This window comes from Petaurus breviceps, unplaced genomic scaffold (assembly GCF_028583685.1).
Source record: "Petaurus breviceps papuanus isolate PSGF00001 unplaced genomic scaffold, PetGlider_PUasm1.0 551, whole genome shotgun sequence".
NCBI lineage: Eukaryota > Metazoa > Chordata > Mammalia > Diprotodontia > Petauridae > Petaurus > Petaurus breviceps.
In genome coordinates, this window is record NW_027186372.1 from 29,899,302 (window position 1) to 29,917,599 (window position 18,298).

General features: G+C 39.8%; 1 protein-coding gene across 5 annotated transcripts in view; it reads right to left on the reverse strand.

Moving 5' to 3' along the window:
- Positions 1-18,298, reverse strand: part of GALNT10 (polypeptide N-acetylgalactosaminyltransferase 10) — a 181,612-nt gene that overhangs the window by 84,789 nt on the left and 78,525 nt on the right. For all 5 annotated transcript variants that reach the window (XM_069102545.1, XM_069102547.1, XM_069102544.1 and 2 more), the window contains exons 2-3: positions 16,797-16,899; positions 9,598-9,736 (exon numbers count right to left, since the gene is read on the reverse strand). In XM_069102545.1, coding sequence (XP_068958646.1) covers positions 9,598-9,736; positions 16,797-16,899 — 242 coding nt within the window. The remainder of the gene's footprint in view (positions 1-9,597; positions 9,737-16,796; positions 16,900-18,298) is intronic.

Sequence of the window (18,298 nt, forward strand, 5' to 3'; positions counted from 1 at the left end):
CTGTAAACAGAGCATGATATAAATGATAACAATTATTAACAACTCTAAGTTTAGGGACGGGTGCAAGGAGAACTAGCCCAGCTGCTGAGTGACACAGTGACACAGAAACATGATTAAGGCTAAGAAATACTAAGCCAGACTCTCAGAAAGAAGAAAAATATATTCTTCAGATCCAGGTTGGCTTTCAAAGTCCTTGTGGTCCCTCAGCCCTGCCTCTTCCTCACGATGCTATAAAATGTTAAGGCTATAAGATAAGACACTTTAGATTATCTAGTCCATGGGGTCTTAACATGTTTTGGTATCACTGACTCCTCTGACAGTCTGGTAACACCTGTGGACCCCTTCCTAGAATGTTTATAAAACAGATAAAATGCACAGTATTACAAAGGAAATCAATTATATTGAAAGTTATCAAAATATATTTTAAAAAATCAAGTCCACAGACTCTACTTTAAGAACCCATGATCTAATCAATCCCCTCATTTTATTTTTGCCTTTTGGAGGGCAACTGGGGCTAAGTGACTTGCCCAAGGTCACACGGTTAGTTTTTGTGTTAAATGTCTGAGGCCAGATTTGAACTTAGGTCCTCCTAACTCCAGGGCCAGTGCACTGCACCACCTAGCCACCCTACCAATCCCCTCATTTTACAAAAGAGAATTTAAGTCCAAAGAAGTTGAATTACCTATTCAAGGGTACATAGTAGGTTAGTGGAGACTTTGAAACAAGCTGGCTAAACTTTATCCCTTTTCCCAGAGGTGAAGGCACATTGATAAAAAAGGTAGAATATAATCATTAAAGTTTCAAAGAAATTTAACCATTCCAAGTATGCATTTGTCTCTAGCTTATTTCTGACTGATATATTCATAAGTAAACAGAATTTTCTTATCCTAGATTGGTTTGGTTGTAAAATGGAGTTGGAGGGAATAAGCCACTTGTGGTCAGGCTACAGTACTGGCAAAGCTGGTTAGATCCTGGACAGACCTCAGATGTGTTGCTGCATGTATCAGAATAGAAACACAAAGCAGGGACCCACATGGATATAAAGCAGATGGATACATATCATCACTTTATCCTTTGTTTATGTATGCATTCATTCATTTATCTCATCATGGAGAGCGCATTCATTCATGTCTAGTGTCTAGACTACTTGGGCTCTTCATTTCTGGCTAGAGTTGTGGACTTGGAAAGCAGGCATAGTCTGTTGCTGGGACATGTACTTGAAGTCTCTTTCCATCATACTAGAGCCTGCCATTGTGTTCTATGGAAATACCCTTTGGAATCCAGGATGACCTCCACCCTATAATAAGACTTTACAGCCAATGTTGAGCCAGTATTTGGATGGAGAATTATGCTGATACGCATGAAAGAAGTAGAGAAAAAAATTCAGTACCTTGGACAGATTTTCCATAAAAGATTCCTGGAAGACCACAAGTAAGCATCATCTAGGATAAGAAAGGGTGGAGAGCTCTAAGTCTGCACTGGTAGAAGGAGGACACCCACCCACATGGAACTATTCAAAGATTGAAGAAGCATCTACTAGAATCAGTTTAAGTTGCCCTTTCCTGGGACTTTCTCTAGCTCCATTAAGTCTGACTTAGTGAGTAAATGAAAGCAACTCTTATAAAATGTCTCTTCCTTTAACTTAGTTGGATTTTCAGCCAAGAAAGATTCTAGACATCTAACCATCCTCAAAGATCTTGCTTTCTATCCAATTTCTGAGGAGCTTTTATTGAAGCAAGGAGAGTTGTAATAAATAAATTGCCTGGAGGCCACACAGTAAAATACAATATAGCAATTACACAGCAGTGTGCTACTGTGCTCACCACACACAGCTGGCTTTCACAGTCCACTAACAGATACACAAATCAAATAATGTGTTAAGGAAAGTAGACAGTGCAACCATAGACTAAATAAACTGCTTATTTAATTCAACTGGAGAATTAAAGATGACTTCAAATTCAGACAAGGAAGGGGCATAGTATGGAACGAGGCCTTGAATTTATCCTCTTTTCCATCTCATAGATATGTATCTGTGTGTTTGTATGTGTATGTGTGTGTGTATGTACATGTATATGTATATATGTATATATCAGTTATCAGTCCATTCCCTGATCTTTAAGGAATTGCCAATTTATGAGGTGTAAACACTCATAATGGAAATTTAACAACTGGCTCTAGTTTGAGCTGGCTCTGGTCCTATCCTTATGAAGAAGGGAAAGAGACTGGAGCCAGGAGAAAAAACTTCCTCTAACGATGCAGGCTGGCACCTTCTCTGCACCTTCTAGTCTTAGAAAGTTGCTTAGATCACGGAGACAGTAAATGACTTGCCCAAAGCGCAGAACTTGTATGAGTCAGAGGCAGGACTTCAACCCAGGTTTTTCTGACTTCAAGGTCAGATCTCTATGCACTCTGTCATGCTACCTACCTCTGTACAATACAGAAAACAATTTAAGGATGGAGAGAGGGGCACTACACTAACAACTAGGAGCATCAGGAAATGCCAATTTTAAGAGGAGGCCTTTGAACAGAGCTCTGAAAGATTCCAGGAGTTTCAAAAGACAAAATCAAGGAGGGAGAACACTAGAGACATGGGAGAACAATCTGTACAAAGAGGCATGGAGGCAGGAGATGGGACGACATACAAGAGAAACATTATGTCGTGTGTGTGTGTGATGGATAATCAGTCTGCAAAGACAGGCTCGAGTCAGACTTTGAAGGGGGTAAATTCCAAATAGTAGCTATGTAGTTGAGGCACTGTGGAAATCGATTTGGAACTATGCCCCCAAAGCTACAACTAAACTGCACATACCCCTTGGCCCAGGGCTACCAATCTAGGTCTATGTGCAGAGAGAGCAAAGAAGGAAGAAAAGAAATCATGTGCACAAAAATATTGGTAGTGGCTCTTTTTCTAGTGGCAAGAACTGGAAACCAAGGGGGAAGCCATCAATTGGGTAATGGCTGAACAAATTATGGTGTATGAATGTAATGGGATATTTTGCATCATAAAAATGATGAAGGGGCAGTTTGGGAAGGCTTATATGAACTTATGCAGGGTGAAGTGAGAAGAATAAGGAAAGCAATTTATACAATAACAACAACATTATAAAGACAAACCACAATTATAAATGACTAACTGTAATTCCAGAAGACCCATGATGAAATACACTACCTGTCTTCTGACAAAGAGGTAATGGATCCAGGGTGCAGACTGAAATATATAGTTTTTGGACATGACCGATGTAGAATTTATTTTGCTTGACTGTGTATACTTGTTACAACTGGTTTTCTCCCCTTTCCCCATGGAGTGGGGTGGGAGAGAGAAAATAGATTTTTGTTAATTGAAAAAATTAAATTACAAAATAAAAGAGAAGTACCTCTTTTATTCTAGAGGTAATAGGGAACCACTGAAGCTCTTGGAGAGGCGACAGCAGTGTTGCCATGTCCAGACCTGCGGTTTAGAAACAGCAATTTGCAAGGTATGTGGAACACGAATTGGAGAAAGGAGAGATTGGGAGGGGGCTTCTTTGGTTTCAGATAAATGACCACATGAAGTGATAAAAACACAAGTGGACTGAGTCCAGAAATATTTTTTATTAATTAGTTGTACAACCCTGGGCAGGTCGCTTTATCTCTGTGAACATCAATCTCCTCAAATGTTAAGATGAGGGGTTGAAACAGAAGTCCTTCCAGCTCAAACAGTCTATGATTTAATGTCTGAGAAAGAAAACATCCTCATTCTAACCTGCTACAGAATTGATTAGTGCTTCAGGGAAGTATAGGTCAAAATTATTTCTGAGATCTTTTTAGCTCTGTGATTATATGGAGAGGCTGGGTGGTCTATGGTAGAAAGAGAATTAGATGAGGGATCAGAGGACCTGGGTTCTACTCCAAGCTCTGCCATTAACTTGCTGGGTCACTGGGCAAAGCAGTTCATTTCTTTGGGCTTCATTTTCCCTATCTGTAAAATAAGGGAACTGGATCAGATGTTATTTAGGTTTCTTAGAGATAAAATCTTTTACAACAACTAAGTCAATAACCTTATGGCCTAACCCTCACGTTCTTTTACAAGGCAGGATTTGGCTTCCATGACACCAATGAGAAATGGCCTTTGGTCAATTGCACACAGGCCTGGTAACTAATATGGCAAGAACCTGACTCATGGTATCCTGGACACATACAACCTGAATCAGGAAAGATCCTTTTATACCTGATATAGTAGAAGAAAACTACAGATACAACAGAGTTAAAGACCAGAGTGGTGCTAAAACAATGGTAATAACAGCTTTTCAAACAAAATCTTCCCTTACTCCCTTTCAGCTGTCAGAAGGAACCAGTTTAAAACAAAAGAGAAAAACAATCACACCTAATGTTAATAACTGGCTGTCAAACACTAAGTTCTTGCCTCCCCGGGGGCTGTAAACTCAGCAAGTTCTCAGGTAACAGGATTCTGACATGTTAAAGTATTTGGATCATTTTAAAAATGAACTTAAACCACTGACTCCATCCAATAACAAATATGTAGATGCCTTTAATACTTGGCCATTTATGTCAGTTAAATATTAGTTTCCTTTTTATAGATGCTTCTCTAGGATAACGGTCATAACTTAAGGCCACAGTGAATGAACTTGGAGTAAGAATTGGGTTTCAATTGAATTTGGATAGCATTTATTAAGCACCTAATATGTGTGAGGAATTGTGCTAGTTGCTTGGGAATGTGAAAATTAAAAATTATGCAACCCAGATGTTAGCTAACTATGTAAATTTGGGAACTTCACCTGCAGAGTAGAGGATCAAATAAGATAATTTAAAAAAAATAAAGAATCAAATAAAACTTGAAATTACTTTGTTAACAATTATTATAGAGAGATTTACAGTATTAACCATTTTAATATATATAAACCTCAAAATTAGTCAATTTGGAAGCTATACACCTTATTCCACAGAATCACATAAAGATAGAAAGATGTAACTACAGTAAGGTAAATGAAGAGACAGCCACCCAAAGGGAGAAAATTGTCCATGGCAGTCCACCAGTTTATAATGAGGGTAAAGAACTGATAAACCCAGATGGAAAAGGGATAGTTTAAATAGTACTGATAATATGCCCTTTAATTTTAGTATGGTAGATTGTGATATTTTTTTTTGTATGACTTTTTTTCAAACCTTTTGACCTTAATATTCTTATCTGTAAAAGAAGATGACTGAACCAGATAATCTAAGGTCTCTTCTCCTTCCAGCTCTAATATTCTATGTTCAAAGACTATGGTTTAAAGTCCCTTACATCAGTGTTTGCTTCTCCACCGTATGCCACATTCTGCTACTTCATCTTGATATTCCCTTCTGCTAACTGTGACAAACACTGGTGGCACAGTGGAGAGAGAGCTGGGCCTGGAGTCAGTAATACCTGAGTTTAAGTCCCGCTGTAGAAGCCTACTAGTCATGGAACTTTCGGTAAGTTAGTTAACTTGTGCTTCAGTTTCCTTAACTGTAAAATGAGAATAAAAGCCCCTCCCTCCCATGGTTGTTGTGAGGATGACATTTAGATAATTTCTGTAAAGTGTTTAATAGCACAGTTCACACAGCAGATGTCTATAGTCCATAGTAGATGCTTAATGTTTCCTTGTTTCCTTCCTTCCTTCCTTCCATATCTTGAGATGAAATTTGTTCTTAAGAAGATGTGAGAAAATCTACCCATCTTCCTGCTTTGCACAAGTTCAGGCCCATAGGTATAGAATATTTCATACAAAGCCAAACTTGATTGATTTTCCTCATGTACAAGTCTGATCATGTGTCATCCTCGCCCTCTCTCTGCCAGCCCCATCACTGCCTCTTTTTAATATGTACCCTTCTAGGCCGATGACACTCTTCTCCTCTACTCACAATCTTCCATCCAGCCATACTGGCTTTACTCAATATTCTACCAACATAACACTCCATCCCCATGACTTTGCACTGGCTATCCCCCATGCCTGGTATGTAATTCCTCTTCTTCTTCAACTCTCGGAACCCCTGGTTTCCTTCAAGACTCAGCTCAAGCACCACAGTCTACATGAACCTTTCCTGACCCCTGCTCCTACTACCTCCCCCCACATCCCCCCTGCAGCTCAGCTGATGGTATAGTCCCTGACCAAATTATATTGTATTTATTTTGTATATACTTACACATATATGTACATGTGATCTCCTCCATTAGAAGGATGCCTGTATATTTAACTCCAGGGCTTACATGGTGCCTAGCATATAGTATGCACTTAAATGCTTGTTGATTGCTTAGGCTGCACTATATTTCTTTCCTCTTTAAAACATTCTTTGTTACAAAAGATGGCTTGCTGGATAAAGGAGGGGAGGAGAGAGGGATCTATTTGGAAATGAAGGTGATTTAAAAGCAAAAGATGATTATACTTTTTTTTTTAATGTGGAGGGTCCTCATAGTTCAGAAGTCCTTCTCTGTGCTGCCTAAAAGGCCCTTTTTCAGTTACCAGGCACGCTGGAGTTTCTGGACCCAAGCTTTTCAGAAAAAAAAAAAAGAAGCTGACAAATGTTTTGAAGAGCTTCTCCTCCCCCAGTGGGAAGTTTTATTTCTAGGTGACAGTGGAAACTCGTGGGCAAATTAGGGTATATGAAGAACAAGTGCAATTTCCTTTTAGCTTAGACAATGTCTTCAGTGGAACTGTCATCATTATTCAGCTACACACTGAATTCTGGCAGTCATGTGTCAGATACTAGATTGAGGGGCTGTTTGTTTTTACCAGCTGCCTCTTGTTCTCCAGAAACTGCCTTGGTAAATACAACCACCTCTGAAAATGGAATTGAAACAGGTTGGCCCTACTGATTTGAAACTTTGAGGAGCTATCTGGGCTCTGTGCTGCATGGCAAAGCTGGCCAGCTGGCATTAACAAAGTCTGCCTGCTCCCTGTCCCACCATGTTGGAAGAGAGTCTCACTGAGGAGCTGGCCCTCTTCTAATAAGCCCCGTAGATCCCACAGCTGATGTCTTAGCTATAGCTATCGCTCAGCACAGCTGAGCCTCCTGGAGAGGAGAACTAAAAATAAGTTAAGGTTGGGTCAGCTTAATGATTGGGGTCATGGGTCTCTCTGGCACCTACAAAGTATTTTGATCAAAAATTCTCCCATGTCCATGTCTTGGAAGAATCCAGAAATAGCTTGAAGTATTGACTTCCTCTCAACTGTTACCAGCATAATCTTCTCCTCTGTGGCTCCCTATTGTCTATGAAAGATTCTAAAGTACTTAGCCTGGTATTCAGGACCTTTCACAATCTGTTGTCTTCCCACTTTTCCAGTTCTCAATGTTTTAGCCAATGGGGGTGACTCACAGGTCTTTCCCCACATTCATGCCTTTCCTTATACCTGTCACATTCTATCTCTGCAATGGATTTATGTTTGTTTCCCATTTATACTCTTTGAAATCCTTCCCTTTCTTTAAGACTCAAATGCCACCTTTTCTTCCACAAAGCATTCTCTCTCTGATCTTCCTACTACCACCAGCTGAAACCAATCCATCTTAAAAAAATTTTTTAATGAATAAAAATCTATTTTTTTCATCCCTACCCCCAGCTAATTAAAATAAGAAAAAAAAACCCAAACTCTCATAACAAAAATGGTTAATCAAGTAAAAAATATTCCTGAAAGAGCCATATCCCAAAATATGTCTCATTTTGCACTCTAAGTCCATCATCTCTGACAGGAGGTAAAAAGCATGCAGAATTGTGGTAGGTCATTACAATGATCACAGTTCTTAGTCTTTCAAAGTTGGTTGTCTTTATAATGCTGTCATTATTGTTTAAATTGTTCTCTTTCTGCTCACTTCACATTAATTCATATAAGATTTCTCTGAAACTGTCTCTTTCATCATTTCTTATGGCACAATAGTATTCTGTTACATTTATACACCATAATTTTTTCAGCTATTCTCCAGTTGATGGGCACTCTCCTGATTTCTAGTTCATTGCCACTAAAAAGGAGCCATTTTAGATATTATTGGAACTATTAATACTTTTCCTCTTTTTTCTTGATCCAGTCTCTCCGTCTTCAGCTCTCTCACGAAATCTTAAGAACTCTACTGTACCCATAAATGCAACTTGGGAAAACCGAGTGCTAGAAAGGGCATGTGATCTGCACAAGGGAATATAATTTTTAGTGTCTGAGCTAGGATTACAATTTAGATCTCCTTACTTCCAATTCAGTTGAAAAAGTGAAATTTAGTTTAGGAGGGTAAGAAGTTATACTGAAATAAACCCAAATGAATTTCTTTCTTGGGACAACAAATCATGATGTGAAAAAAGTTAAGCTGTTGAATATGGAATTTATAAGGGGCTACAAATGGTAAAATGATTATTGAGACTGACTGATATTCAGTCAGGCCACAGTAATAAATTTAGTCATGTTAAAAACAGCTAAGCCACATGACTACTGAAAGGTGGGCCTGGCGGAAAACTAGTAGCAGGTCAGAGGCAGAGCCCCACACTGTTGTCTGCCCACAGAAATATCAACGCAGGGACCCCTCAGGGCCTTGGCAGAAAAAGAACCACAGACTGCATCTTCCCTCTATGGGCAGGGGCTACTATCTAAGCAGCAGAATTGACTGACATCTGCTAAGAACTGGGAGGGAAGTTTATATTTATAATAACAGCTTACTTTTTTTCTACCATTTTATAGCTTACAAAGCACTTTCCTCACAAGGATCCTGAAGGGCTGGTAGAATAGGTATTATCTTCATTTTACAGATAAGCAAACTGAGGCCCTGAACACTGAGTAACTTGCCTGAGATTACTCAGCTAATAAGTACCAGGGCTGGGATTTTTAGTTAGCTCTTCTGATTAGAAATCCACTGCTTTTTCTACTATACCACTCAGATTATTTTTTATCACTTAGACTACGACAACTGAATAACCAAATCAAAAACTATAATCTCCTTAGCTTTAATATGGTCTTGAGGCTTTGAAATCTTTGCTTCAACCCCACTAATACTGAAAAAAGAACATAATGTATTATGTAGAAAACATACTATGAGCAAAACCCAGTATACAAAGATGAAATAAGACACAGTGCATGTTCTCAAGGAGCTTACACTCTTATGGGGATGGGAGGACAGGATAAGATATACAGACAAATAACTATAATGTCTGATGATAAGGAAAGCCTGAGATCCACACAAAATATTAAGATATTGCTTTCAGCTAAGGTGGTAGGTAGGGGTCAGGGAAGGAGGTAGCTAGCACCTGATAGGTCTTGAAAGCAAGGCAGAGAATTCAACGATCTTTGACTGGGCTGTGGGTGTGTAGAGACTCCATTCTAGGTATGAAAGATGGCATGAACAAAAGCACCAAGAACAGGAGATGGCAGAAAACAGGCACTGGTGGATAGTCCAGTTTGGCGGAGGTATAGCATAGGTAAAAGGGACCATGCTAAGATAAGGCTGGAAAGTGAGACTGGAGCCAGATTATAAAGGATCCTGAATGACAGGTGATCTTATCTGATAAACAGTGTTCAGACAATCAGGGGTTTTGAGCAGAGATTTGATGTTATCTGAGTAAGAATTATGAGACACTCATTAAAGTTTAAAAGAAGGTATGCTTACTTTGGGTGCCGGATATCAGGTAAGGATCGATTCAGAGCAATTTTATCACTGACAAAGATGTTAAATCCATTTTCTCTGTAAGCCTGGTCCACTCGTTCTGCATCTGTTAGGGGAAAGGGCTTTCCTTGTTCTCCATTTCCTAGGGGCAAAATGCAAAAAAAAAAAATCACCAAATTAATAATAGATAGTTTTTATTTCTATTGCAATTTATCGTGTACAACTTTCCTCACAATATCCTTATGATGTAGGAAGGGATGGAAAGTCGTATCAGAAAGAGCTGGTCTCTAGAGCCAGGAGATCTAAGTTAGAATTCTACCTCAGACTATTGCTTGCTGTGTGAGAATGGGTAAGATGTTTACCTTCTTTGAGTCCCATTTTCCTCATATGTGTAATAGCCTAATACTTTCTGTAGTAGCTGCTTCTGAGGGCTCTTATGGGAATCGTATGTATTTAAAGTATTTTGTAAACTTTACAATGTGGATATACAGGCTACTGGTTTATAAATGAAATGAGAAAAAAACAATGATTAAATACTTTCAATGTACAAAGCACCATGCTAAGTCCTGTAGATAAAAATGGAAAAGCAAGACGTTTTCTGTTCTCAGGCACCAACACAAATGGGACGAGATAACACACAGCGTAAGTTTCTGGCGCCAGTCAGATGTAAAGGCTACTGCACATATGTAAAGTGCTTATGGTGAACTGGCAAAGAAAATGGCAATGTATCTTCTTCAAAGCTATTTCTACTAACAAGAAATGTGCCTCACGAGGGGTGGAGCCAAGACGGCGGAGTAGAAGCACAAACTTGGCATGAGCTCCCACTCCAATCACTTCCAATACATGTATAAAAATGACTAAACAAACTTTAGAGCTACAGAGCCCACAAAGTGACAGAGAGAAACAAATCTCCCGCTGAAGGAAGTCTGGCAGTCTGGCAGGAAGGGTCTATTGCACTGAGCTTGGAGCCAAGTGCAGTCCTGTGTGAGCCGCCCGGTTCTGGGCCCAGGGTGGCCCCGACCAGCGGCAGACAGAGCAGACTTCAAGAGAGTGAATCACCAGCAGCTGTGGCGGTTTCCAGACTTCTCAACCCATAAACTCCAAAGAAAAAGTAAAAGATCAATGTGGAACTCTGTTGGAACAGGGATAGATGGAAAAGTGTGGTCTGGCCCCTGGCCCCGGGGTGAGAAGTGGCAGAGGTGTGGAGGCTGCCTCAGGAGCTCCTGGCCTACAGACTGTAGGGGGACCAAGCGACCATTCAGAGGGTAACTGCTCTTGATTTGACCTGCTTGGATCTGGATCGCGGGCATAAGTGGTGGTCCTGGGGTGTGTGGCCAGTGAGCCGGAGCTTGTGGGGGCTGCAGAGAAGGCACCCCCACAATAGGTCCCGGAGCTGGGAAAACCCCAGAGATTTGGGACAAAGCTCTCTCCATTCTGGAAGCAGAGTTCTACCATGGCAAAAAGCTCAGAAGTCAAGTAATTGGCTGGCAACATCCGTAAGCAGAGGAAGCACAAACAGACCATATAATCCTGTTTTTTGTGGACAAAAAGGATCAAGACATGGAGCGAGAGAAAGAGAGTGAAGTCAGAACTTCATCAAAAGCCTCCAAGAAAAATATGAATTGGTTACAGGACATGGAGGAGCTCAAGAAGGATTTTGAAAATCAAGTAAGAAAAATGGAGGAAAAATGGGGAAAAGAAATGAGAATGATGCAAGAAAATCATTAAAACAGAGTAAACAGCCTGCTAAAGGAGACCAAAAATACACTGAAGAAAATAACACTTTAAAAAATAAGATGAGGCAGAGTCAAGATGGCAGAGTAGAAGCAGGACCTCCCCGCTGTTCAGGATTCCACCTTCCCCAATCCATGTAAAAAGGGGACTCTGAACAAAATTTGGAGCTTCAGAACCCACAAAATGACACAGAGAAGCTAACCTCCTGCTGAGGACAGCCCAGCAGGCCGGCAGAAATTGGCCAGCGCAGCGCTCTGGGAGCTGAGCCCAGTTCCACTGCTGAGGTTTTAGCCCCAGGGCAGGTCTGACCAGCTGCTGGCCCGAGGGACTCCAGATCAGCAGCAACTGTGGCAGTTTCCAGATTTATCAACACATAGATGCGAAGGACAAAGTGAGAGGTCAGTGCGGTCTGGATTTTGGGACCCAGTAGTTGGGAGAGCATTGGCTTTTGCCCCAGGGGCGAGAAGCCCCTGAGACGCCAAAACAGCCAGCCAGCCCCATGTGGCAGCTTCAGCTCCTGGCCTGCAGAGTGTAGGGGGACCAAGCACCAGTCTGAGGGGTAATCGCTCTTGCTTTAACCTGCCTGGATCTGGATTGCAGTCTAGGGTGGAGGTCCTGGGGTGTGTCCAGCTTGCCAGACCATGTGGAGACCTCAGAGAGGGCACCCATCTAATACTTCCGGCAGCTGAGAAAACCCCGGCATTTGGGATGAAAGCTCCCCTGTCTGGTGGCAGAGTCCTACTGTGGTAAAAAGCCCAAGGGTCAAGTGACTGAGGGGCGACATGACCAGGCAAAGGAAACAAAGCAGACAGAAGATTCCAACATTATATTCCTATTATGGGGACAAAAAGGAGCAAAGCATGGAACAGGAGGAAGACAATGAAGTCAGAACTCCTACACCAAAAGTTTCAAAGGAAAATACGAGCTGGTTACAGGCCATAGAGGACCTTAAGAAGCAGATAAGAGGAGGAAAAATTGGGAAGAGAAATGAGAACAATGCAAAAAAATTATGAAATGAGTCAACAGCCTGACTGAGGAAAATTACACCTTAAAAAATAGACTAACTGAAATGGCAAAAGAGGATCAAAAAGGCAATGAGGAGAATAATGCCTTAAGAAGCCAAATTTGCCAGATGGAAAAAGAATCTCAAAAGCTCAATGAGGAGAATCATTGCTTCAGAATTAGATTGGAGCAAATGGAAGCTAATGACTTTATGAGAAATCAAGATGCTGTTAAACAGATCCAAACAAATGAAAGAAGAGAAGGCAATGTGAAATATCTCATGGGAAAAACCACTGACATGGAAAATAGATCCAGGAGAGATAATTTAAAAATTATAGGACTACCTGAAAGCCATGATCAAAGTAAGAACCTAGAAATCATTCTACAGGTAGTTCTCAAAGAAAACTGCCCTGATGCTTTAGAACCAGAGGGCAAAATAGAGGTTGAAAAAAATCCACCGATCACCTCCAGAAAAAGATCCCAAAAAGAAAACTCCTAGGAATATTATAGCCAGGTTCTGGAATTCCCAGATTAAGGAGAGAATATTACAAGTAGCCAGGAAGAAATGATTTGAATATTGTGGAAACACATTCAGGATACCCCAGGATCTGGCAGCTTCTACACTGAGGGATCGAAGGGCTTGGAATATGATATTCCAGAGGTCAAAGGAGCTGGGATTAAAACCAAGAGTCAGCTACCTAGCAAAACTGAGTATCATGTTTCAGGGGAAAACATAGTCTTTCAGTGAAATAGAGGACTTTCAAGCATTCTTGCTTAAAAAACCAGAGTCGAATAGAAAATTTTGACATTTGGATACAAGAAGCAAGAGAAGCATGAGAAGGTAAACAGGGAAATCATAAGGAACTTATCAAAGTTGAACTATTAACATCCCTACATGGAAAAACAATAATTGTAACTTATGAAACTTTTCTCAGTAGTTGAAGGGAATAAAAAAATATATGTTTATATATGAGGGTATATGGGCATATGAATACATGAATGTGTCTATATATGTTTACAGGTATACATAGATAGAGGGCACAGGACCAATTTAACAGAAAGGGATGATACTTAAAAGGTGAAATTAAGAGGTGAGAGAGGAATATAATGAGAGGAGATGGGGAGAGACAGAATGGGGTAAACTATCTCATATAGAAGAGGCAAGGGAAAATGGTTACAATGGAGGGGAAGAATAGGAAGGCAAAAGGGAATGGGTCAACTTTATTCCCATTGAATTTGGCTTGAGGAGGGAATGAAATACACACTAAATAGGGTATCTCACCCTCCAGGAGAGTAGGGGGGGAAGAGGGTGAGAGGGGGCATGATGGAAGGGAGGGCAGGCTGGGGGGTGGGGAAGTTGGAAGCACCCACTTTTGAAAAGGGATGGGATCAAAGTAGAGAATAGAACAGGTGCGAGGTAGGATAGGAGGGAGGGAAATATAGTCAGTCTTTTACAATATATCTACTATGTTACTGTTTTGCATTAGCCACACATGTACAACCTATACTGAACTGCTTATCTTCCCAGTAAGGATGGTAACAAGAGAGGAAGGGAATGAATCTGAAATTCAAAGTTTTAAAATCAAATATATATATATATAGATACACACACACACACACATATATATATATACTATTATTAATACTATTTTACATGTAATTGGGAAATAAGATATACAGGCACTGGGGCATAGGGATCCACTGGAAAAGTCGAAAAGGGTATGGGAGAAAATATGGGAGAGAGCAGATTGGAGGAGGGGATATCCTGTGGGGCTGCTATTTTGGGGTGGTGGGTAGGGGAAAAACGGGGAGAAAATTTGTAACTCAAAATCTGGCAGAAATAAATGATGTAAATCAGAAGTTAATAAAGCATTTGAAAAATAATAAAAAGGAACTAAAAAAAAAAGAATAAAGTAGGTGAAAAAAAAAGTAAGACTAACTCAAATATCAAGAGGTCCAAAAAGCCAGTGAGAAGAATGCCTTAAAAAGTCAAATTTGCCCAATGGAAAAGGAATTTCAAAAACTCACTGAAGAGAATAACTCCTTCAAAATCAGATTCGAGCAAGTGGAAGCTAATGACTTTATGAGAAATGAAGATACTATAAAACAAATCCAAACAAATGAAAAAATAGAAGGCAAGGTAAACTATCTCATTGGAAAAACCAATGACCTGGAAAATAGAACCAGGAGAGATAAATAGTTATTAGACTACCTGAAAGCCATGATCAGAAAATGAGCCTAGACACCATCTTTCAAGAAATTATCAAGTAAAATTGCCCTCATATTCTAGAACCAGAGGGCAAAATAGAAATTGAAAGAATTCACCAATTGCCTCTTGAAAAAGATTCCAAAAAGAAAACTCCTAGGAATATTGTAGCCAAATTCCAGAGTTCCCAGGTCAAGGACAAAATACTGCAAGCAGCCTGGAAGAAACGATTTGAGTACTGTGGAAACACAATCAGGATAACTCAAGACCTAGCAGCTTGTACATTAAGGGATCGATTGGTCTGGAATATGATATTTTGGTGGTCAAAGGAGCTAGGACTAAAACCAAGAGTCACCTACCCAGCAAAACTGAGTATAATGCTACAGGAGAAAATATGGTCATTCAATGAAACAAAGGATTTTCAAGCATTCTTGATGAAAAAAAACCAGAGCTGAACAGAAAATCTGACTTTCAAATACAAGAAGCAAGAGAAGCATGAGAAGATAAACAGGAAAAAGAAATCATAAGGATCTTATTAAAGTTGAACTATTTATATTCCATATGGAAAAACAATAATTGTAACTCATAAGACTCTTCTCAGCATGAAGATAGTTGAAGGGAATATATATGTATATATATATATATATATATGTATTTATAGGAGGGTCTATGTGTATATAAATATATATGTGAGTATGGGCATATGTATGTTCATATATACATAGACAGAGGGCACAGGATGAGTTGAATATGAAGGGATGATTTCTAAAAAATAAAATCTGGAGGTGAGAGAGGAATTTATTGGGAGAAGGAGAAAGGGAGAGATAGATTAAGGTATCTAAGAGTCAAGAGAAAACTGTTACAATGGAGGGGAAGAGCAAGAAGGTGAAACGGAATGGGACAACCTTATTCTCATTGAATTTGGCTTAAGGAGGGAATAACATAAACACTCAATTGGGTATCTTACCCTACAGGAAAATAGGGGGGTAGGGGATAAGAGGGAGGATGATAGAAAGGAGGACAGATTGGGGGAGAGGGTAGTTAGAAGCAAACATTTTTGAAAAGGGATAGGGTCAAAGGAGAAAATAGAAAAAGTCGGGGGTGGGATAGGATGGAGGGAAATATAGTTAGTCTTTCAGAATATAACTACTATGGAAATTATTTGGGTAACTACACATGTACAACCTATATTGAATTGCTTATCTTCCCAGTCAGGGCACATGAGGAAGGAAGAAGGGAAAAAATCTGGAACTCAAAAGTTTTAAAAAAAAATGTTTTTTTACATGCAACTTGGAAATAAGATATACAGGCATTGGGGTATAGAAATCCATCTTGCCCTACTAGAAAGTTAAGGGGGTGATGGGGGAGGATATAAGAGAGAAGAGATTGGGGGAAGGGTATTCAGTAGGCTTGCTATTTTGGGGTGGAGGTAGGGGAAAGATGGGGAGAAAAAAATTGTAACTCAAAATCTTGTGGAAATGAATGTTTGAAACTAAAAATAAATAAATAAATTTATTAAAAAAAATAAGTGTGCCTTATTAAAAGCTATTTCTATTGATAAGACCTTTTTCTTATGTGGACTCATTTAATCATGTCAAGGGCTCTGATGGCAAGGCAGGGATGGCAGCACCTGCAGAGCGAATAGAGAGGTCACAGTCACATCTCCCCAAGGGTGGCTTCTCAGGAAAATGGGTTGGCTGGGCTGGAAATGGGGCTGATGGTATGGGGGTCAATGCTATATCCAGGGCTCTTGGAATTACCTGCCCATTGGTAAATGTCAGCTATTGTTATCATCACCATTCTACAGATGAAGAAACTGCAGCTCACAGAAGGAGGAAGTGGTCAAGCTGGGACTAGAGCCCGGGTTTACTGACTCCAGGTCTAGGAACTTTCTAGGAACCATGTTGCACTTAAGTTGCTACCAACAGAATATATAAGGAAAGAGTATACCACAAGAGAACATCACCTTTCGCTGTGTCACTGTTAGACCTGGAGGGATTATACCAACCAATCAGAAGTCTTGATGTGGTATATGTCATATTGGGGTGTCAACACTTTCAGGTTTCTCTGGAGTCAGAAACAGGGAGAACTTTTTGTAGAAACAGGACTAAGGGAAATCTCTACCTCATCTTGGTAACTGCCTTTCCAAGGTGATGAAACTGCTCGTCCTCTTCCCCTGCTGCCCTCAGAGTCATCCTACCTCAGGACACAGAATGCAGAATGTCTTAGCTGAGAAAACTGAAAATATGGTTGTCCATACCTACTCGTTCAGCATCCTTTCTAATTGCTTCTTTATCGTGCCAGTCTTTTCTCCTTTGGCCATCTCCAAAATAGATGTCCTTCCTTGGTCTTCTCTGTTGTCCCTAAAAGAATACATTACCATAATCAGGAAAGGGAAAAGGAATCAAACGTATGAAGAAACACTACAAACCCAACTCCTTTAAAGAAAACTTCTTTTCAAGCAATGTTTATCAGGTACCCGAAAACTCATTTAATCAGTGAGTATTTATAACACTCATTGGCAAAGGGAACAGGAAGGCTTTTATAAACAATCTTCCATGGTAGAACATATCTCACCATTACATAACTGACCAAAAGATATAAAGAATACAAGACTGTTGTGTTTATAATATACTACCAAAAAAACCAAACAAATACAAGAAACAAAAATCCCATTTGATTCAACAGAACAAAATGCTGTCTTAAAGGCTCTTCTCCAAGGTGTTTCTCACGCATATACTTTTAAAACTATTAAGAGATACCTTTCTTCAACTACCTTCTGATCCTTAACATGAATTAAATCACAGACAAGGAGACACATTGCCACCAATTATTCATCACTGTCACAGAGGACAAATAATTCTGAGACCATATGCAAAAAAAAAAAAAAGATTCCATAGAGATGGTGAAATTCTCCAGTAGGTATCTGTGGATGTTGTTGTTTAGTCATCTTCAGCTGTGTGAACTCTTTGTGACCCCATCTAGATCCTGGCAAAGATACTAGAGTGGTATGCCATTTCCTTCTCCTGTTCATTTTACAGATGGGGAAACTGAGGCAAACAGGTTTAAGTGACTTGCCCAATGTCAAGCAGTTAGTAAGTGTCTGAGGCCAGATTTGGACTCATGAAGATGACTCTTCCTGATGCCAGGCTTGGCACTCCATCCCCTATATCATCTCACTGCCCATCTGTGGATGATACCGTGCTAATTATATCAGGTCCTGGTATGCTTCAAAGCCTCCTAAGTGAAATCCATAATCACTCAAAATAATTTGACCAAATGATTCACACAGGAAAAATCAAGTGGACGAAGAGTAGGAAATTATAAAGTTCATTTAATGATACTATACTTCTTCCTGAAACAAAGGCCTATCTCTTTAAAATTCCTTCTCTTCTCATGAAGTGATATGCCCACAAGTTGCAGAACACTACAGTTGCCAAAGAATATTGAAGTTGAATCATCCTGAAGGCAATGGAAAGACTCATGGTGTGTGTAAGCAGCTGGAAAACACTATATTCATGGGATTACAAAGAATTATAAAGTGTAAAGGATGTCATAAAACAAGAGTTCTTAACTGGTTTTGTGTCATGATCCCTTTGAGCAGTCTGGAGAAATTTGTGGACTCCTCAGAATAAGGTTTGTTGTCTATGTTCTTAGTTGAAGGAAGTTTCAGTTAGAGGTTACTGAAATTAAACATGTAATTTTTTTTACCCATACAAGTTCATTGATTCCCTGAAATCTATAGACCCACTGGGTCTACAG